The sequence below is a fragment of the Rhincodon typus genome, chromosome 21 (assembly GCF_021869965.1).
Source record: "Rhincodon typus isolate 14 chromosome 21, sRhiTyp1.1, whole genome shotgun sequence".
Classification (NCBI taxonomy): Eukaryota; Metazoa; Chordata; class Chondrichthyes; order Orectolobiformes; family Rhincodontidae; genus Rhincodon; species Rhincodon typus.
In genome coordinates, this window is record NC_063352.1 from 26,651,987 (window position 1) to 26,673,963 (window position 21,977).

The window sequence follows — 21,977 nt, forward strand, 5'->3', positions numbered from 1 at the left end:
TCAGCCTTTCTGCTCCTATGATGCTGCTTGGCCTGCTGTGTTCATCCAGCTCTGCACCTTGTTGTCTCGGATTCTCCAGCATCTGCAGTTCCTACTATCTCTGATTCAATTTAAGGCAGGTAATTGAATTACAAAAAAAAACCTTCAATTATTTGCAGTAGGATAAGGGCCCTGAATTCAGCTTAGTAAAGGATCATTTTTGAACTGATTGGAAGCTCTTCGCACAGATTGATCAGTGTGGTATAGACTTAAAGACAGAAATGAAAGCAAAGACTGAATAAATATTTTAAAGATTGTCATGCTGATAATTCACATCATAGACATATCATAGAATCCCTACAGTGTGGAAACAGGCCCTTTGGCCGAACAAGTCCACGCTGACCCTTGGAGAATCCCACCCAGACCTATAACCCACCTAATCTACACATCCCTGAATACTGTAGGCAATTTAGCATGGCCAATCCACCTAGCCTGCACATCTGTGGGAGAAAACTGGAGCACCCAGATGAAACCCACGCAGACACGGGGAGAACGTGCAAACTCCACACTGTCGTCCGAGGGTGGAATTGAACTTGGGTTTCTGGCGTTGAGGTAGCAGTGCTAATCACTGAGCCATGGTGCCACCCCTAATTCTGGATGCATGAGCAACAGCTTGAACAGTTTTTGTCTGTAGTTACCAAGAGTGTGCCATTGGATATTTTTGGCCACTGTTTAACATCTTTGAAAACAGCCCGCTCCTTCAGTGTTGCAATGCAGTGTTTACCCAAATCGTGAAGTGAAAAATAATTAACTATTATTTCGCAGCTAGGCCAGCATTTGCCCACCCATAATTGTCCTTGATAAGATGGTGGATAGCTGCCATCTTGAACTACAATAGTCCATTCCGTGTACATATGCCACGGTGCTATTAGGAAGGGAGTTTCAAGATTTTGATCCTGCAGCAGTGAAGCAACGACAATATAGTTCCAAGTCAGGATGGTGTGTTGCTTAAAGGGAACTTCCAGGTCATGGTAGTCCTTGTGTCTGATGCCTTTGTCCTCCTAAGTTGTAGAGGTCACTGGTTTGGAAGGTACTGTTGAAGGAGCTATAGTGAGATACTGCAGTACATATTGTAGATGGTAGTCTCTGCTGCCACCTTGCTTTGGTAATGGAGAGTGTGAACACTGAAGGTCGTAGATGAGGCACCCATCAATTGGGCTGCTTTTTCTTAGATGATGTCATACCTCTTGAGTATTGTTGGAGCTGCACTTTTCCAGGCAAATGGAGACTATTCCATCATACCCCTGACTTGTGCCTTGTAGATGATGGACCTTGAGAGTTGGGAGGTCATTTACTTGCTCAGAATTCCTACCCACTGACGTGCTTTTGTTCCCAAAGAATTTTGCAGGGCAGGCCCAGTTAAATAACTAGTCAATGGTGGTAGTGTTTCCAGAATGTTGATGGTGAGGTGTTTATGTTTCAGCATTTTGCACTGATGTGTTGGGCTTCCCTATCACGGAGGATGGGGATGTTTATTGGTCATCTTACCCTTGACTAATTGTCCACCATCATTCTTGTTTAGATGTGACCGGAGCTTAGATCTGTTCTGTAGGTTATGGAATTGCTTGACTGTACTTAACATACTGCTTCCACTGTTTGATGCTCATACTTTGCATTGCATGTGAAAGTGATGCAAACAGAGCCAAGCTAACACCTTAGAAGAAAAAAGATTTATGTATTCACTGTCTTGACACCCCTTATTTTCCCTCCTTATGCTTCAAGACAGCAGTAAACTGACATTGTATGGAATTCCACTTTTCCCTGCAGTGTTGCGATGGAACGTTTTTTGACTAGCCCTGTATTTTCAGTTATGACATTGTTGGAGTGGAACTTAAAATGTTACAGCTGTGGTGAGCAGAACCTTTTCTAAATGCTTTCAAAATAACTGAAAATGAGCACATCTGGCACGCTGTAATGCAAGCATGGCGATGCCCAATTTTTTTTATTGTTTTTTATAATTTGGTACCCATCAATAAACGTTAAAGCTCATTTAGGGTTATTTTTAGGCTGATACAATATTGAAAATTTCTGTAGAGTTGCTTGCATTGCCATGTAGTTCTGGCACAGTCTTGGCCTTTCCCATTAATCTACCTATGACAAATCACTTCCATGTATCAACAATTGATATTGGAGGGTGATTGGTCTCTTGGTGCCATTCTACATTATTTGCAAAGCTGTCTGTCATCAATTTGCAGTCTTCATGCAAAGATTGTGGTGGCAAATCCAGAGGCAGTTCTTGTAACTCATGGAAAGAGATTATTTCTGCAGCTAGGACAAAGGGATTAACGGGATTGTATTAGCTGCCATTGGTAGCAAGAGAACTGCAATTGAGGAATTGGCAGAAATGTAAAAAATAAGATTTCCTTGAAGCAAGGAAAGACTAGACTGAACAGGACCTATTTTAGAACAGTCCAAAAGGACAGGTTATAAGTGCAACTTGAGTCCATTTTAGTTTTCTTGGATCATGCCATTTTGTTGATGAGTTTGGCTTCCTACATCCTGGTGCTTATGTGATGTGATCCCTGCAGAAATGGTTCAGCTGTCCATCAGGCTACTTTATTTTTTGTGACAGTAAAACTAAGCATTGTCATTTCCCCAAGTGTGTGTGTATATGCTTGTCCAGGTTGGATAAAGCAATTTGATTAGAAGTTTGTCGTCTTGCAGGCTATCATTTTTTCCCTTCTCTTCATTTGGGAGGTTCAAAAGCACTTGCAAAATCAAAGTACTTGAATCATTTTTATTGATTAAAAGAAATTGATTGCTGAAGTTCACTCTCATATCGTATGCAGGCATAACATTTTGAGCTACACCTTGAAAGGTTAAAATAAGGTTATCCTGTAGATACATTACACAGAGCTCTTTCTGTTTTTCAGTTGTCAGACCATGTCTTTCATTCCAGTAACAAAAACAAAATGCCTCCTCCTGAATCTTATTGTTTTTATTTCAAAGGGATAGAGTGCAAGAAAAGGAAGAACAGTTGATGGAAGAAAGGAAAAAAAGAAAAGACGATAAGAAGAAAAAGGAAGCCGCTTTGAAGAAGGTACTATACTACTTGGGAGAGCAGCATAAAATGAACTTCGCCCTTTTGTCTAGAGTGTTTGAAATAAAAGTGCATTATTGTGGGGTGGGCAATGAAAGATCCAGCTGCCTGCCTTGGAATGACTTTTTATTGAAAAACTTTGAAATTTTATACGTGGATTATTCAGTACCTCTCAAATTGTTCTGTTAAGTTAGAAAATTTTCACTGGTTCATTGGGAAATGGTTAGGATTAGAACAATAGACACTTGCTCCTCCCACCACCACTCGTGTTCGGTTTTGTAGAATGTATGGTACTTATGTCCTGATAGACGAGGACCCCAAAACCCACCAATTAATAACTCCATCAAAGTGTGGGAATTTAAATATTTAGGAGGCTCAATGTAGTGTATCTTTTATCGGAAACAGATTCTTGCCCATGAATCTAGACGATTTTTAAAATACTATTTTAAAGGATAGTCTTCAAAATGACCTGTTTACTAGTACAAGATATGCTGTCTAATTTGGATGTCTCTTTCCAAAAACATTGTGCCATAACGTGCTGTATAATCACAACTAACTTACGCCTGTTTTTATTCTAATTGTTTGAACTGTTCATTTTGATATTTTAGAGGTGAATCTCGAGTTGCTGTTCTGACTCGATGCAGAGACATCGGCTCAAAAGTATTACGAACAATACTTGAAACAGTGACACAGAGTGATGCAAAGACTACTATTGGTGTGAATTTAAGGCTGGCCAATTCAGAATCCAACTGTATGTGACATTTGTCAAGTTAGATCCAGGTCATCACAGCTTTTCCAAAACTCTTAAACAAGTTAACCACTGGTAAAGAAAGGTTGCAGTTATGTTGTACCTTTCATAACCATGGGATGTTCTAAAGTGCTTTACAGCCAATAAACTACTTTTGAGATAGTGATTGCTGTTGTAGCATGGGCTTTGAACGACTTGCCATCATGCTGCTATTACTAGATGCAACTGCATGGTCATTGTCTAAAGTTCATAGTGAGCTTCAAGGCATGTCACATAAGCTGTTTGTCACCTTACCTCTAGTGGAAAGAGTTGTTGCACTCGTCCTCGTAGCTGATAGATTTATCTTCTGGCAGGTCAGTGGAACAGAGGAGCAAAAATTGCCCATCTTTATAGGATAGCAGAGACACTCCTGGGATGACAGGGCTGATGTTTGAAAAGAGACTGGATCAGTTATCAGTTATATCAGGTCTATAATTATTTGAGTTTAGACGAATGAGGGGGGGAAATCTTGGAAACCTATAAAATTCTGACAGGACTAGACAGGGTAAATGCAAGAAGGATGTTTCTGATGACTGGGGAGTTCAACACTTGTTTAAGGATTTAGGGTAGTCCATTTAGGATTGAGCTGAAGAGAAATTTCTTCAGCAAATCACTGAGTGAGTGGTAAGCCTGGGGAATTCTCTATCACAGAAAGTGGTTGAGAGCAAAGCACTGAATGTTTTCAAGGAGAGATATAGCTCTTAAGGCTAAAGAATCCAAAAGGTATGGGGAAAAAGCAGGAACAGGATTCTGAATTGGACAATCAGCCGCAAACATAATTGAATGGTGGAACAGGTTTGAAGGGCCAAATGGCCTATTCCTGTTTTTGATCCCAGCTTGGTACTGGCTGTCTGGGGACCTTGGAAAGTCTGAATTGATTTTGGACATGTTACAGAACTTACCTGTTTAGAAGCTTTGAACTAAATGGAATAGTTTGTTCAAAGTTGGGGCCTGAGGGAGTCTGGCAGTTCCTTTAAAAGTTCCTCTCTAAAGAATGATCTGCATGCACACCTTGCCTGTCATTTTGGCTACCCATTTGTCTAGTTTTTGTGGAATGAGGAAATGATTGCTGTATCAGTGGTAGCATCTCTGATTAGTTACCCACCTTTAATGGCAATTTGTTTAAATAGCGAATATATGGAGTCTCAGCTGCATAAGTGGACGGCTGGTAATGCATCTGACGGACACCTGCCCATGAGTAATGTAAACTGCCTTTGTGTAATAAAAACCTTTGCTTTTACTGAAAACATATTACAATAAAACTTTGCTTTGCAGTTGTTCTAATGTACCAGTAATTGAGTTTTTATAATAAATGGTCACTTTCATTGATTTTTGAAATTTATTTGGATGTTTTCCACAAGAGGATGTAATCCATTTGTGCAGCTGTTTGGTGATCTTTAGGCGTAAGGTTTCATTTCAAACTGACCGACTTTCTTTTGTTGCAGGCAATTGAACAAAAAAACAAAGGTAAGATGACATCTGTTGCTCAGTTATTGTATGTTTCCTTGTAAGTTACATGGTAATACTGCCAAAAACTTTTTATTTCCTGACTAAATAATCAGAAAAGGCAGTGAATGCATCATTGAGCAATGTTTTCATATATAGTGTAATGGTTCACAACAATTTTAAAATGTTGGTTCAGTGTTTCCTGTTGCTTTTGGGAAAATGGGAATGAAGAGATGGCAAGGAATGTATTGGAGGATACCAGTAAATGAGATTGGGATTAGTGTTTTGTCTTGGTGTCTTATCTTCTGTCTATGTTTCATTTCGGTGTTAAGTCACCGTAATCAATTAATAGGAACACACGTAAAAGTTTAACTGTCACAAGACTTTATAAATGCTAGTGCTTTTTGAAAAAAAATCTATAAATTAAACCAGCTAGTCTATAGTGAAAAGACTGCAAGTAAAACTTATTTCACTGTACTGTGTGCTTAGTGCAAAGTATTGGTTGGCTTGCTTTCATCAGAGTGACATGCTGTTGAAGGATTTTGATTGAAGTTGTTTTTCCTAACTTCATATTAACTTTTTAAAAGTTCTTCTTTCCCACCCTAATGTAGTATGCACACAGAAAATAATTACGTTATAATATTTTCTTTTTGTCGAACCATTTATTTCAGCAGATTCATTTTATATTGGTTCCTGCCTTTGGCCTGTGTCAGCCCTATCTATGACCTGGAGAAACCATTGCAATTGCATTGATTTAAATGCTTGAAGACTTGTAAGGCTGCAATGATAGGGCTTTGGAATGGAGGGTCATTAGTTAAGGCAATTTAGAAATTTAAAGCATGTGATGACTATTTTGATATTGAAATATTGCTTAACTTGGAGTCAGTGAAAGTCACCAATCGCAGGGTGTTGGATGGCCAAGTTTTGGATGAGTGTAAATTTATGTGGGGTGGAGGATTGCAAATCTGCTAGGAGAGCAATAGAATAATCAAGTCTAGAAGGGAAAAATGATAGGTGAGGATTTCAGCAGATGAGCTGAGGCCGGATTGGAGTAAAGCAATGTTGTGGAAGTGGGCAGTCTTGATTTGGATCTTTGGTCAGAATCTTATCTCTTGCTCAAGCACAATATCTGTGTTGTTTGTTACTTACCATTAGGTAGTTAACAGGGATGGGGGAAGTAGTTGTGAACCAAGGACAATTAATTTCAGCCTTTTCAATCTTTAGTTGGAGGAAATTTATGCTCACCCAATATTAGGTGTCAAAAATCAGTGTGACAAATCAAAGACAGTAGTGGAATCGAGACATTGTGAGTTATTTACATATGTATGGAATCTGACATGCTTGCAGATGGTATCACTGTGAGGTAGCTGAGAAACCAAGGATAAATTTTGAGAGATAGTAAGATCAGCCGATGCTGGAGTCGGATAACATTGTGGAGCTGGAGGAACACAGCAGGCCAGGCAGCATCAGGGGAGTAGGAAAGTTGACGTTTTCAGTTCGGGACTCCTCTTCAGAGCACACGATGTGATGCAGAAGTCTGAAGAGTAGCCACTATAAGTGATTCTCTGACTACAAGCTAAGGAAGGATGGAACTAAGTCTAGAGCAACTCTGTCACCAGCTAAACATCGGTGGAGGAAAATTAGAAGAGAACCGTATGGTTCAAAAGTGTCAAAGGAAGCTCACCTAGATGTTGATTAGTGTAATTAATTGTGGTCATGTCTTTTACTCCCAATACTTGCACATCCCTGGATAGGTGCAGTTTCAACAGCACACAAGAAGCTTGAAACCATCCAGGAGCAAACAGTCCGCTTGATCGGCACCACATTCATAAGCATCCATCCCCCCCTCCTCCAATGCATAATAGCAGCCATGTGTAGAAGTTCACCAAAGATCCTTTAGATGGCACCTTCCAAATCCACAACTCCTCCCATCTAAAAGGAAAGGGGCAGTAGATACATGGAAATACCACCACCTGCAAGTTTCCCTTCAAGCAAGTCACCATCTTGCCTTGGAAATATATCGCAATTCCTTCACTGTTGCTGGGTCAAAATCCTAGAACTGCCTCTTGAATAGCGTTATGTATCAATGTACAACATGTTGACTAGCAGTTTGAGAAGGCGGCTCACCACCCACTGCCATCTCAAGGGTAACTAAGGACAGGCAATTAATGCTGGCCAGACAGCAGCACTCCTATCCCACGCGTGAATTTAAAAAATAGTTTAAATTGATGGCTCGAGCATGTTGCTCTCCCATTTTGATATCCAACTGTATTTTAAACCTCAATTTTTACCTGTACTGTGTACCTCACAGCTTGTCCCAAACACGTATTGACTTGGTGAATCAATCAGTTATCGTGGCTGAATAATTTAAACGTGCCTTTTGATAATTTAAACCTTGGGACCTATTTGTCATGTTTACCTTGAAGCTGGAGTTTCTTTGTCCACAGGGGTCTGGACGTTCAATAAATTCAGCTAGAGCTGCTGTACATGAATAATTCATTTTCAAAGTGTATAGACAGGAAAATGCAAGTGTTTTTTAGGACACAATCTTGATAGTTCTGGATGGCAAAGATTGGACTGTAAATATAATGTGCATGTTAATTGAAATGTGATGTACAGTGTAATCATTGTCATGGTTCATGATATTGGCTTTCTGTAGGCAAATTTTTATAATCTCACTTTCAATTCAAGAATATGCTAAGTCCAAGTTGGTGTATACTTTTGATTCAGTGAGTATGTCCTTCTGTTTGGAAGGTGGTTGAATTTAGCCAATCATCCAAAACAATTCATGTATTTTAGTCTTTCACTTGTTAACCGAGGAACTGATTTTGGTATTGGTCAAAAGTTTAGTCACTATATTATACCGGCTCAATGTTGGCTATACTAATTTAGTGCCTGATTTCATAGCCCTATCCGCACTTTTTACTGAACTGGCCTGGGTATTGCACGTTTCCGCCTAAATTGCAGATTGGTTTTTGAAACCATTTTCTCCTTGACCACCCTGATGAAATTCCCTTCCAAAAACTTTTGTGGTTTCTAGTCATTAACCTGCTGGTTGAAATGTAAGTGAGCTGACTGTTCATAATAGCTTTGAGTAACAAACTCTGAGATACCGAGCCCTGAAGACCTCAAAATTCCCATGTTTGGTTTCCTGTCTGTTGACCTGCCTGATTTTACTATGTAGAATGTAACAGTTTGCTTCAGTCCACCTGAATTGAGGATTAGGAACTTTCGTTTGCATAAGTTTCAAAGAAACATTAGCATTGTGCTGTTATGTTGCTCTCCCTCTATTTTGTGAATGTATTCCACCCCCAAAGAGAGCACCAGCACCACCATCATAAAATACTTTCGTTAATGGTCATTGTCCCAGCACGCAGTTTATAACTCTGGATTTTGAATGGTATTCCAATAGCTATCATCTGTTTTGAAAACCTTTTCCTCCATGGTTATGCTTAAAACCTGCTTCCCCCACCAAAAAATCCAAGGGTATTGTGCAAAACAGGCTAATGCCGAAGAATGAATTTTGTGGCTTTTTGCTGTCTGCTGTGCAAAATATTTTGAAGAGCTTGTTATTCTGTTTGAAATTTTCTGCATTGAAAATGTTCAAGGAAAAGCTATCAACGTTCAGGATGGATGGAGAAAGAGCAGAGTATAACTATTGCAGATGAACTGTATATGTGTTTAAAACAAGTACAAAAAAGAGTTGCATTTAAATGTTTTTTCTCATTCAGAAGGTTTCATGCTACCTTGCAGCTAGTGAAGTACAGTTATTGTGACCTGCTCAAAAAAAGCTGACCTCGATTTGAAAGAACTAGAATACAAGTATGTAAAACCTTAAGCTTTTGTCTTGAATAGACCACATCTGGAATACTTAAACTATTTATGGGCAGAACACTTTACAAGGTATATGTTGACTTTGAAGCACGTGCAGTACAGGTTTACCAGTATGAAGCTTGCACTCAAAGGAGAAATTAAACAAACTTCAGTCATATTCCCTGAAATTTAAGATATGGTTTCCTGAAAGTTTTCAATATTTTGAGGGGAGCGGATAGGAACTACTGTCCCATTCGTTCAGGAATTGAGGCCTGGTGATTTTAGTTAATAAATTAGAGTCAGCCCTTGCAGGAATGAAATGAGCATTCTAAATTCAAATTGTAGTCGAAGTTTGGAATCTTTTCTCTAAATTAGAATTAATATTGGATCAAAAGTAAATAGTCAATCAGTAATGGATTTTTCTTATTGGCCAAAAGTATTAAGGGACACAAGACAAAGGTGGCCAAACGGAGTTTGATTGTAGTTCAGTTGTGAACTCCATTTCATTGACAGAACAGGCTCATGGGACTTAATGGCCTACTCCTGTTCCTGTGTTGCAGAATTAGATTTTTTTTTCTCCTCACATGACTAAGAAATAAGCACTTGTGAAGTTTCAGCTAATGAATCTTAAGTTGTTCATGACTTTTTCATTAATAGGATTTAGATATCACAGGTTTGGCCAGCATTTATTGCTCGTCCCTAATTGCCCTTGAGAATTTGGTGTAGATATGCAGGATGTAGACCCCTGCGACAATAAAATAATGCTGATATAGTTCCCAGTTAGTATTGACTTAGAGGGGAGCTTGTAGCTGGTGGTGTTCCCAAGTATGTGTTCCTCCTTGTACTTTTACCTGGTAGAGTTCGGAGGTTTGAAATGTACTGTCAAAGGAGCCTTTGTGAGTTGTTCAATGTGCTACAATCCCCACGGATGTTGTTATTGGACAAAGCAGATCCCAGATTGAAATCTGACTTGAGAGATCATACGTTCTTTTTGTTTTGGTTTTAACAAGGTGGTCATCTTTCAAGATTCTGTAGACAGTTGATGTAGTTTAATTGGCTTTTGGTAAGGTCCCACATAAGAGAATATTGCATTCAATTCTGATCGCCACACTCCAAGAAGGATGTGGAGGCTTTGGAGAAGGTGCAGATGAGGTTTATTAGGATACTGCCTCAATTAGAGGGTGTGAGCTGTATAAGGGGAAACTGGACAAACTACGATTTTTTTTCCTGAAGTGACGGAGGCTGAGGAAACCTGGTAGAAGTTTATAAAATTGAGAGGCATAGATAGGGTTGACATTCAAATCTTTTCCCCACAGTTGAAATGCCTCATACTAGAGGGCGTGCATTTTAGGTAAGAGGGGGAAAATTTGAAGGAGATGTGAGGGGCAAGTTTTTTTGCAGTGGTAGGTGCTTGGAATGTGCTGGGGTAGTATTGGAGGCAGATACGATAGGGATGTTTAAGGGGCTTTTAGAGAAGTACGTGAATAAACAAGAAATGGAGGGATATGGATGATTGTTGTGCAGAAGGGACTAGTTCAACTTGGTGTCATGTTTGGCACAACATCGTGGGCTGAAGGGTCTGTTCCTATGCTGTGCTGTCTTATGTTCTATAATTATGGACTTTTTTTTTTTTACAAACTTCTTTTTAGCAACCGTTCAAAGTGGAATCTTGCTCTTTGTTTTGAATCTTTTTCAGGAGGAATGCATTGGATTGGGAGTAGTGTACTGACATGAATATAGAATTGTCTGAAGAAATACCTGACTTGAAATGTTAACACTTTTACCCCTCTTCTATAAATGCTGTCAGACTAGCTGAATTTCTCCAGCACTTTGTTTTTGTTTGCTCACAGAGAACTGGTTGGCAGACAGAAAACAAAGAATAGGAATAAATGGGTCTGTTTGAGTGGCAGACACTGATTATTGGGATAATACAGGGATTAGAGCTTTAGGCCATAGATATTCACAATATATATTAATGATTTAGATGAGGGAACTAAAGGTAATATCTCCAAGTTTGCAGACTTGCCAAAGTGGATCGAAAGGTGAACTGTGGAGAACACGTAGAGTAGCTGCAGTATGATTTGGACATTTTGAACAAGTAGGAAATGCATGGCACGTGAAGTATAATGTGGATAAATGTGAGGTTATCCAATTTGGTAGCAAAAACAGGAAAATAATAATTGTGAATGGCAATAGATTGGGAGAGGGGAAGGTGCAATGAGACCTGGGTTTTCTTATGCACCTGTCGCTGAAATTAAGTGTGCAGCTGCAGCAGGCAAAGAAACCAAATGGTATATTGGCCTACGTGGTGTGAGATTTTGAGTACAGGAGCAGGGATGCCTTGCTGCAGTTGTACCGTGTGAGACCACATCTGTGACCTCCACATCTGAGGAAAGATGTTCTAATGATGGAGGGAGCGCACCTGAGGTTTCACAGCCTGATTTCTGGGATGGTGGGAGTGACTTCTGAAGAGACACTGGATTGGTTAGGACCGTTTAGAAGAATGAGGGACCATTTCAAGGAAACCTATAAAATTCTAACAGGACTAGATAGGGTAAACACTGGAAGGATGTTTCCAATGACCAGTGGGTCCAGAATAGGAGTCACAGTCTAAAGATGTGGGATAAGCCATTTAGGACTGACATGGAGAAATTCTTCACCCCGAAAGTGTTGCGTATGTGGACTTACTAACCACAGAAAACATTGAGGCCAAAACTAGGATTCCTTGAATCTTAAAAACTACATATAACTGCTTGAAAACATTCAAAGGTTTGCAAAGAAAACAGGGAAAGAGTACCGAGTTGATCAACCATGATCGTATTGATGGAAAAGCAGGCTTGACGAGCTGAATTGCCTACATGTCCTATTTTCTAGGTTTCTATGAAGCACCAACATGCAGATTTAACAATAAAACAGAAGTTAAAGTAAAGGAAGTGAAGATATAATAACAAACAAGACTATTTACTTATAACGCAAACTTAAAGATTTCGAAACACTCAAATGCAATCCCATTAATCCCAAAAGCACTGGTTTATTTATCCTAAAAGTACCTCTTGTAAAGTGCTCATAGAGAAAATTGCCTGCCTAACACCACTATAAACATAATTTAACTATGACTTTCACTCACGGTTTACAAAATGTGGTAGTCCCTTCCTGGTACTTTTATATACCTGAGCTTAAATTTTCTCAGCATCAACAAACTCTTCAGGGTTTTATCCAAATACCCCTTGACTGGTGCTATTACTGAACTCCTTATGCTGAGGTAATCTACGGTTAGCAAATCTAGTTATCTTCTCCCTCTCTCAGGAGTAACTGTTTTGCACATTCATCTTCTTCCAAGACTTGAAAGGGCCCCAAACTGAAACTGAAAAATAAACTACTTTACCCAAAAAAAATCAGAAAATACCACCTGAAAGCTTAAGATCTATGTCTGTGAACCTTGTTGCAAACTCTCCCAATGTAAACAAAAATCCATTAGTCTTGCAGGCTACCTCTTTCAAACTTTAAAGAAAATACCATGGTTATAGAAGTACTTGCAAGTTAACCGTTAAAACCCTTCAGATACACCAAAAAGCCTATATGTCCCCAATTTAAAATTCAAAAATCCAAACTTAACGAATATTAAAATTATATAATTTACCCTACATAACAAGTCCACCTTGTGGGTTGTACCCAACACTGTTGATGTGTTGGATGGGGAATAGAGAGAGTTTGAAGGTGTTAATTGGCTTGCCACTCAAGTTGGCTGATTTTTTTTTTCTGGATGATCTCAAGTGTTATAACTGCACTCATTCAGGCAAGTAGAGAGTATTTCATCAGACTCCTTACTTGAGGATTAACTAACAAGCAGAAAACAGTCAGGATAAATGTGTCTCTTGCTGGTTGGTAACATGTAACTAGTGGGGTGCCGCAGGTTTCGGGCCTTTGGCCCAACTATTTAAAATCTGTGTTAATTACTTTTTTGTGGGGATGGAAAGTAATATAGCTAAGTTTGCAGATGCTGTTAAAATAGACGGAAAGTAAGTAACAATGAAGAAATAAGAAATTTACAAATGGATATGGATAGCTTAGGTGAATGGGCTAAAATTTGGCAGGTGGAAATTTAATGTGGCTTCCAGAGGTAAGGTTTCATTCTTGAGGGAAAGAGCAATTGAGGCTTATATCCTGTGAAGTTTAGAAGAATGAGAAGAGATCTAATTGAAGTACATAAGATGCTAAAGGAGATTGACAAAATCATAAAAAGGATGCTTCCTTGTGGGGCAATCTTGAGAGTCTTGGTTTTAGGATAAGGAGTAGCAGATTTAAAAACAAGGAGAAATCTGAACAATTCACAACCCCAAAGTATGGTGGATGCTGGGACATTAAGTTTAAAGAAGAGATAAGATACTTTAATCGGTAATAGATTGAAGGGTATCTGGCAGGAAAGTGGAGTTGAGGCCGAGATGAGATCAACCAGTTCTGAAGAAGGGTCATTGGACCTGTAACATTAACTCTGCTTTCTCTTGAGCCGTTGCCAGATCTACTGAGTTTCTCTATCTATTTCTGTTTTTGTTGAACAATATCAGCCATGATTATTTCAAAATGGCAAGGCAGGCTCAAGGGGCCGAATTGCGGTTTCTGTTCCATGTTGTTATGTTGAAGATGGTGAGCGAGCACTGGGGAGCCAAGAGGTAAGTTACTTGCAGAATTCCCATCCTCTGACCTGTTCTTGTGGCAATGGTATTTATGTGGCTGGTGCAGTTTCTGGTCAACAGTAACCCCAGGATGTTGTTAATGGAGGATTATTCAACATTGTGCTTTTGAATTTCAAGGGACAATGATTGGATTCCGTATTATTGAGATGGTCATTTCCTGACATTGGTGTGGTATGAATCCTACTTGCCACTTATCAGCTCAAACTTGAATCTTTTGCAGTTCTTGATACACTTGGACATGTACAGTTTCAATATCTGAGCAGTTGTGAATGATGTTGAACATCAAAATCATCAGCACACATCCTCACGTTGACTTTCTGAAAGATCAGTTATGAAGCAGCTGAAGATGTTTAGGCCTTGAGGATTACCTGTGATGTCCTTTGGTTGACATGATTCATCTTTAGTGGCCAGAAGAATCTATCTTTGTTATATGACTGTAACCAATGGAGAGTTTCTTATTGACTCCAGTTTTGCTGGGGCTGGTATTAGTTTGGAAAGGCTGACCTTGTAATCTGGTCATGAGCCGCATATCATTTCAGTTTAAATTTCACTTTTATCTATTTCTGCATAATTTTCTGAAGATTTCATGACTGTTGTGACATTACTTATGGAGCACACTTAAGTTTCTTTCCTCCCACTTTATTGAAATTTTGATGTTTCGTTCTCTTTACGGTATTGGAGCCATTAATATTTTCAGAAGCTTTTTAAAAGATCAGACTATGAGATCAACTATTCCTCCTTGTTCAATAACTATTATGCACTGCTGGGAGCATCCTCTAGAATTAAAGAAGAGTTGTTAGAAATCTTGCAATTTTGATCGCTGCCAGACTCTGGGAATGATTATACATGTAGCTAGGTCATGATGCTGGATATGTGTGACAGATGGTGCCTGAGTAAGAAGTCAAAAGGAACAGATACACAACACTTGAAGATTGTGTCTCATATTAAGAAAATTTAGAAAAAAAGCGCAAACTTGGGTACTGTTTGTCAGTAGCTTTCATTGCTGTGCAAAGTTACCCTAATATCAGTGGCTGGCATCTGTTTCTATGACATACTTAATGGAGTGTGATGGTGTTCACTCCTGTTGCTGCCACCTCTCCTCAATTTTCACACTGAAAGAGCTGTTTTTAATGCTTTTCACTCAATCAGTTTTATAAGCTATGTGTAACTGTAAAAAATGCCTCGTGTCCTGTGGAGTTGCAATGTGAATAAGCCACATATGCTATTCTTCCAACAGTCTTGTAACCAACACTGCAAAAATAAATTAACTTGTTTCTGTTTTGTCAGAACCTATAGTCAAAATAACTGCAGTAGTGACTTGTGTTGAGAACAGGAAAGAGCCCTTGTGTATTTCAGTGATATTCAGAGCTCCAGTTTAGTGGTTAATGATGTTGGAAAATGCTCAATTTATATTATATATATTTCTCCCCTTTGCTAGTTACAGTCATTGATAACTGAACAGAACTACCACTATATTCAAGTTAAAAGTGATACATAAAAAATACAAGTAGTTGGTGAGACTCAGCAGTTGGCTTTGCCTTTCTCCTGGTTGTGTTTAGAAAGCAGTGGGAAGGAGTAGGAGAAAGCAAACGTTAGGAGGCTCTTGTGGTGCAGTGGCAGCATCCCTCCTTCTGAGCAGGAACCTTGGGTTTAAGCCCCATATGCTCCAGAGACGTTAAATAACATCCTTGAACTGGTTGGCTTAAAACAAAATTTAAGCAAACAACTATTGCTTAATTTCATGTTCACTGCTCTTAAAAGAAAGACATTAATATATGCAGAGGGCTAGTGTGTGCCAACTTTGAAATGGAGTAAGTAAAGATCTGACTGGCACAAATGTTGCAGTCAAGATGTAAACTGAGAATGTGATTGTTATTACTAGGGTTCAGGAGAATCAAATTCTGGGAAATCAGTTGACAGCAAGTCTGATATTGATTGTCCATCTTTGGAACTCCGGGTCAAGTCTAGGCTCTTTGGGTTCTTGAGAAATGATGGTGGTCGATTAGAATTCCGAAGAGAATTTCCCACATGGGTATCCAAGACACCCGGAAAAGGTAAAATGATTTTCAAGGTCGATACAGTAACAAAACTGAAATATATTCTTCTCAGGAAAGGCTGAAGAAGTTGGGATTCAATGCTCTGTCATCAACAAAAGACTGATAAGTGGTTGAATGGAGATTTTTGAAATTATGAAGGGGTTTTATAGAATGGTTGTATGGATTCACCACTTTGGGGAGACCAAAACCAGAGGAGGTAAATATAATTTAATAAATCTATTTATCAGTTTAGGAGGAAATTTCTTTCTTAGTGAGAATGTGAAAACCTCTGCCATATGGAATATTTGAGAACAGCATGAATGCATTTGAAAGGTGTTTGGGCAATAAAACAGGCCATATTTGAAAGGGTATGGTAAAAAGGGCTGGAAGAAGGCTCGTGACTCATAAATAACAGTACAGTATTGATTGTTCAGCTATTTGCTCTTTTTGTGCTCTTAAAAACAATGCAGATACGTTGCATTGATTGGTGCAGTGAAGCCTGACCCTCATTAGTTTTACAATCAAAGGTTTGGAAACCAAAGAATCAATACCCACGTTCAATCAAAAGACAAGAAAGTATTATGGAAGTGTTTTTTGCATTATATGAAGTTGTATTTAAAGTTTATTTAAAGGTAACTTAACATTTGTATCACACTCTCTTGTGCTTAACTTTAACCTTCAGGGATAAAATAAACTTTGTATCTGCATTCATTTGCTAGTGTTATTGTTTTTACTTAGTTTTTGAATTTGTCACTGGTTATGTGGATTATAGCTGATTGCTGTGAAATAGATCTTCAGATGTGTGGCCAAGGCATCTCTTCCAGAGACATGGTTCATGGCTCAAAATGCAACAAGAATTGATTTTTGTAGTGACCAGTTGTTTAATTTCTGAATATTTAAGTATGCTCTAAATGTTATGTACTAACATAGTAGTTCCCAACCCCTTCCCCATGTTTGAGGCATGGTGACCTTCAGGTTAAACCACCACCAGTTGTCTGAGAGTAGCCATATAGTCTGGTAGGACTATGGAGACTACTTTTCGTACTAATGAACTGAAAAAAAGTCATTATAGCAACAGCACATCATAATACATCAAAACAAGATCTTTTGGATCATTTAACTGTGGCATAGTGCAATGGCACTTATTAAATGTGTTTGTAGAACTCTTGAATCTGTTTCTCCATTTTTCCATTTCCCACTGAAAAGGTTTCCATTCACTAACATGATTGTTTGGATCAGTTTTACAGCATCATAGGTGCAAGTCTCCCAGAGCCCGAGCTAGAAATGTATTGTTAAAATGTTGATGTTTTCCAGCCTTGTGTTTGCAGTAGTATCTTGGTCAAGCTTTACATATAAGTAGGGAGGACAAAATGGAAAATAAACTTTTCTACAGGTTGTTAGAATCTTTTAACGATATTGCGGTATGATTAATTCCCTTCTAGATGTGTTTGAGGTTTGGCGGAGCGTAGCCAAGTCACTATAAGTGGAGCCTTTATGAAGGTGTTGTACAATCTCAAGCTCTCAAAAAGCAAAAATCGTGATATTGGGCACTATGGCATTGTATCTCAGCTGCTTCGTAAATTATTGTAACCTCCTTTTTACCTTGTACAGTGATGTTAGCTTTGCTTATGTTAAAGAATTTTAATGCTGCTAACAAAAGAGCATTTTGCTACAATGGGAGCAAATGTGGCACCTGTGGAGCACTAGTATTTTGAAAATTATGCTTTGTGAAATACAAGTGGTTGCCTGTTCTCTGTAGGAAGTGAGGTTTGTTTTTTATGGAATTTTATCAGCACAAGTACAATGCGATTTTAAAAAAAAAAAAAAAAAAAAAAAAATTCTACTGTTGGTGTGTGGTTTTCAAGTCACGTTCTACAAAAACAAAAAATAAAAAAAAAATCATAATTTACATGACCACTGGGGCTAAAAGCAGACTCAACCACTGAAATGGTAGTCTTATGAAATGTAGTTGTTATTGTAATACAGTAATCGTGGCAGTTGATATGTATGCAGCACTGTTAAGAGCAGCAAAGTGATAACGATGAGATTTTTTGTGATATTCATTGAGGAATAAATATTGGCCAGAACACGAAGGATGAACTCTCCTGTTCTTTTTTGAAATTGTACCTTAGAATCTTCTGCATCTCGCAAAGCTGGAATGTTAGACCTCAGTTTAATGTATCATTTGAAAGGTGACACTTTGGAGAGCGACAGTCCCTTAGTGGTGCAGTGGAATATTATATTCCTGCACTGGAGTGAAACTTGAACCTGGAATTGTGTATTTTGGATTCAAGTGCTATCAACTGAGTCACAGCTGATGTTACTGTTCATGTTTGTTTTTGCTGCAGACATTGGGACATTTTCATGTGGCAAACTCCTACCTAACAATCTATCTCTATCTAATCATCAAATCAATCCAATTAACATTCTTTAATGGCTCATTTCTGGTCCCTTGGATAAATTTAAAAGCAAAATGGTATAGGTGCTGGCAGTTCTCAACAGGTCTGTGACCATCAGTGGAGAGAAAACCTTTCAAATTTCAGGCTTTGATCTTTCATCAGAAGTGGGCAAAGTTAAAAATGTAATGACTTCTTAAGGAGGTTAAATGGGGAAGGGTGGAAAATGGACAAGAGAAAACCTGTTCTGGGCAGAAGATAGGAGACATTTAATTACAGAAAGGTTGGTGGGGCTAAACCCAGGGGAGCAGTAATTGAATAATATTTTTTTAAAGTGCTGAGATGAGAGATGAATGTCAGATGGACCAAAATTGATGCACGCAGAGAAAAGCAAACACTGGTGGAACAGAGTTTCAGTCAACTGTCTAACTCCATCTTCAGCCCAAAAGGCTGTCAAGTGCCTAACTGAAAGATAAGGTGCTGATCCTTGAGTTTGCATTAAACTGCTTTGCAGCAGCACTTTAGTAGGCAGAGTACAGAGATATCAGCCTGAGAGAAAGGGGAGAGTTAAAATGGCAAGTCTTCAGGTCGTATTTGTGGATTGAATTGATGTGTTCTGCGTATATGTATTGTCCCATATATGACCTTCCATTTCTCTAGTGACAGTGCTTATGCCCTCTACTTGTCAGATATTCTAGACAGGGATTTGACATTTACTGAGCTGTGCTGTTGATGCCAAAACTGAATGTGCTATTGATGGAATTAAATATATGTCATTACAAGTTGTAGTACTAGCCTCAGTATTTAAATGATTCCTTAGTATTATCTTTGACTTAATGGTATTTGCCAATGTGTTAGTTTTGTTTCTCATTTCTCTTTTGTTATCAAAGTTTACCTTTTCTGTGGCTGCGGTGGAGGAAGGCAGTTGTGAGGCAGCAGTGGCGTGCTGGATCCAAATGTCTGTTCCTTGTGACCATGGCTTTATCGAAGGTTTCATTGTTGGTGGGTCTGATCTGTTCCTCCTGGTGTGCGGCAACTTCTGTGGTGGCAGTATGGTGGTTCCAGTTCATTCCTTGCAGTTATGGCAGCAATGTGGCAGCTCTGGGTAGCAACTAAAGTGGTGATGGTTTCAGCATTGGTGACTTGGTGGTCAAGTTTAAACCACCTTGCTATGTCAGCAATATCATGGCTTTGGTTTCTGCTTTGGCAGTGGCAGAGTGATGGATCTGGTCCAGAAATCATTGCTTGGGTGGCTTCGGTGCAGTGTCCCATAGCTGCTTCAGAGACCTAGGGGCTCTGAAGGGAACAAAGGATGTCCTTTGTCTTAATTATTTCTTTTTATAGCTTCTGTAATTAAAATGGTGCTGAATTGTGGCAACTTATACACATCTCACTGAAGTTTCATCATTACAAGTGACAATAAATCGCTGTTCTACTCAAGTTTGTGGTTTCAAACCCCACTGCAGCCAGATGAGATGAATTTAGGCTGGCGCTTTAATGTAATTCTCAGCGAGTCCTGCGGTTGCTGTCTTATTTCAGTTGTGATGTTAAATGGGCAGTCCCAATCTCTGGCTTGACCTTTTATGCTATTCTGAAAGTATAACACATCTTCAAGGTACAGTGACAAGTGTTTTGTTGCCACAATCTGGCGTCATTTTGAGCTACAAAAAGAATAAAAATCAATTACTTCAGAGTTCATCTATTCAGATTAGGTCTCAAGCACAGTTCCAGGGCTTCAGCAAGGTCTCTAAAAGCTGTTCTGGTCCTCAAGGAGACCCCCTCTGGGAACAACAACAATAACGCCGATGCCCCAGGAGACCTTGACTCTGCTGCCACCTGAAACTGGCAGGAGTCCCGGCTCTGGGAACTGCTACCGCCAAGAGTCTAGGCCCCAGGCCTACTGCTGCCAAGATTCCAGGCTCTGGGCATGCTGCCACCAGGAGTCCCCACTCTGGGCTTTGCCGGAAAGAGTCCAGGCTCTGGGCTTCACCGGCAGGAGTCCCGAACTGCACTGCAGATGTGCAGCCACTGCCCTGCCAACACTCCTCTGGCCTTGAAGATGAAGAAAGAAAAGAAAAAGACGACAACGAAAAGGATGCTGCTGGCCTGGAGCGGACAGGCTCTGACCAGCCCGAACACAACCTACTGTGCCAGTGTCACCATCTTTTTATTTCCTGATCATTATTATGATACTTGTGAGACCTTGCTGGGGACATGTAACTTGTTGCATTTCTGTATTGTAAATATGACTGCACTTCAGAAAAAGTAGTTAATTGATAGTAAAGTGCTCGAGGAGAACTTGTGATTGTCAGTTGAATTTAGAAAATCGGGGAAAATGTGTATTGGGTAAAATAAATCATGCTGCTAATAAATTTGCTGATAATTCCTGCTGTTCTGTTGAACTAAGTGCAGCTTGGTTTGTGCTGCTTACCATTTGAGGAGGTAATATGTTGGTATGGCATAGGTGCAGTTACTTTTTTCTCCTAACTCACCACACCATATGAACAGCAGAATTTTCAGCATTATTTGTCTGAAAGCCAGGTTTCTCTTGGTTTGGTCTTTAACATTCCATAACTGACTCCACCTTGGGACGTAGCAAGCATAGGAAATGTACAGTAAAACCTGCAGAAGGGAACAGGGAAGAAACTTCTCTGGCTGCAAATCTGCATGCTGAAAATGTTTGCATGTTACTGTGGTTGTTCTCCACTTCAGATTTGTGTTGTTGCCTTGCTTTGATTCTGATTGGCTAAAGTTGTTCCATCTGCCTTTGATTTAGACAAAATACATAGGAAGTTGCTAGACTTCTCAAGTTAACCCAGCTTTGCCTTGGGCCCCTACTACAGGAGGAGTTGGCAAACAGTGCTCTTTTGTAGCAGTAAAATGACACCACACTTTTCCTCCATTTTCTTCTGAAGCTTGCAGAGTGGGAAAGAAACAAAAGTTGGAAAAGGCTTCCACCAAAACCTTTCAAACTGCTTTCCTATTTTAAGCAACCCACCCCTGCCATCCCAAATTGTTGCTCCTATTCAGGTTAGTTATGGACTGGGCACTTCTAGATTTTTTGATTTTCAAAAGTGTATATTCTTAATAGTGTTTGGCAAGTATGTAAAAACTTGAAATGTAGCTGAAGTTCACCTCTAAAATAGTGCCCCGGGAAATCTGTAACAGCTGCTAATTAGTGGACCATTTCCAATCATTTAAACTTTCGTTGAATAGTTGGAGTTTGAACTCCTTTTTTTAAAGGAACTGGGGGAGGTGCACGGCAAGAATCATGTAGAGATATAGTTAGCTGTAGCAGAGAAATATGTTTCTAGTGAATATATCTGATTTGTACAATAGTGAATATGGAAATGGGTAACAATAGTGAAGCTTTATACGCTACACTACAATGCTTATTTGGTGATCATTTGAAACCTGATAGCTTTTAATAGATAAGTTTTGTGTGTTATAATTCTTTTGAGATGTGCCTTGAACATGCAACAAAAGTAAGAACCTGTCTGCTTGGCCTCAATGGATTGAATTGTTAGCAGCAACTGAAAAAACAGATGAAATGATCGCATGACTATCAAATCCAGAGTTTAAATGTGACCCTTTTTTTGTACTAGTGTGTCAGAAACATGACCTCCTGCATTCTGAGACAACAAGGTGCAGGGCTGGATGAACACAGCAGGCCAAGCAGCATCATAGGAGCAGAAAAGCTGACGTTTCGGGCCTAGACCCTTCATC

General features: G+C 39.3%; 1 protein-coding gene and 1 long non-coding RNA gene across 2 annotated transcripts in view; both read left to right on the top strand.

Moving 5' to 3' along the window:
• The window catches only part of LOC125485677, a 52,529-nt gene extending 49,474 nt beyond the window's left edge, over nt 1-3,055 (top strand). Inside the window, exon 3 of the long non-coding RNA XR_007264395.1 lies at nt 2,989-3,055. This is a non-coding gene — a long non-coding RNA (uncharacterized LOC125485677). The remainder of the gene's footprint in view (nt 1-2,988) is intronic.
• LOC109910488 (trinucleotide repeat containing adaptor 6A) overlaps nt 3,020-21,977 on the top strand; it is a 99,358-nt gene continuing 80,400 nt past the window's right edge. Inside the window, exons 1-2 of the mRNA XM_048609709.1 lie at nt 3,020-3,079; nt 5,312-5,333. Coding sequence (XP_048465666.1) covers nt 3,020-3,079; nt 5,312-5,333 — 82 coding nt within the window. The remainder of the gene's footprint in view (nt 3,080-5,311; nt 5,334-21,977) is intronic.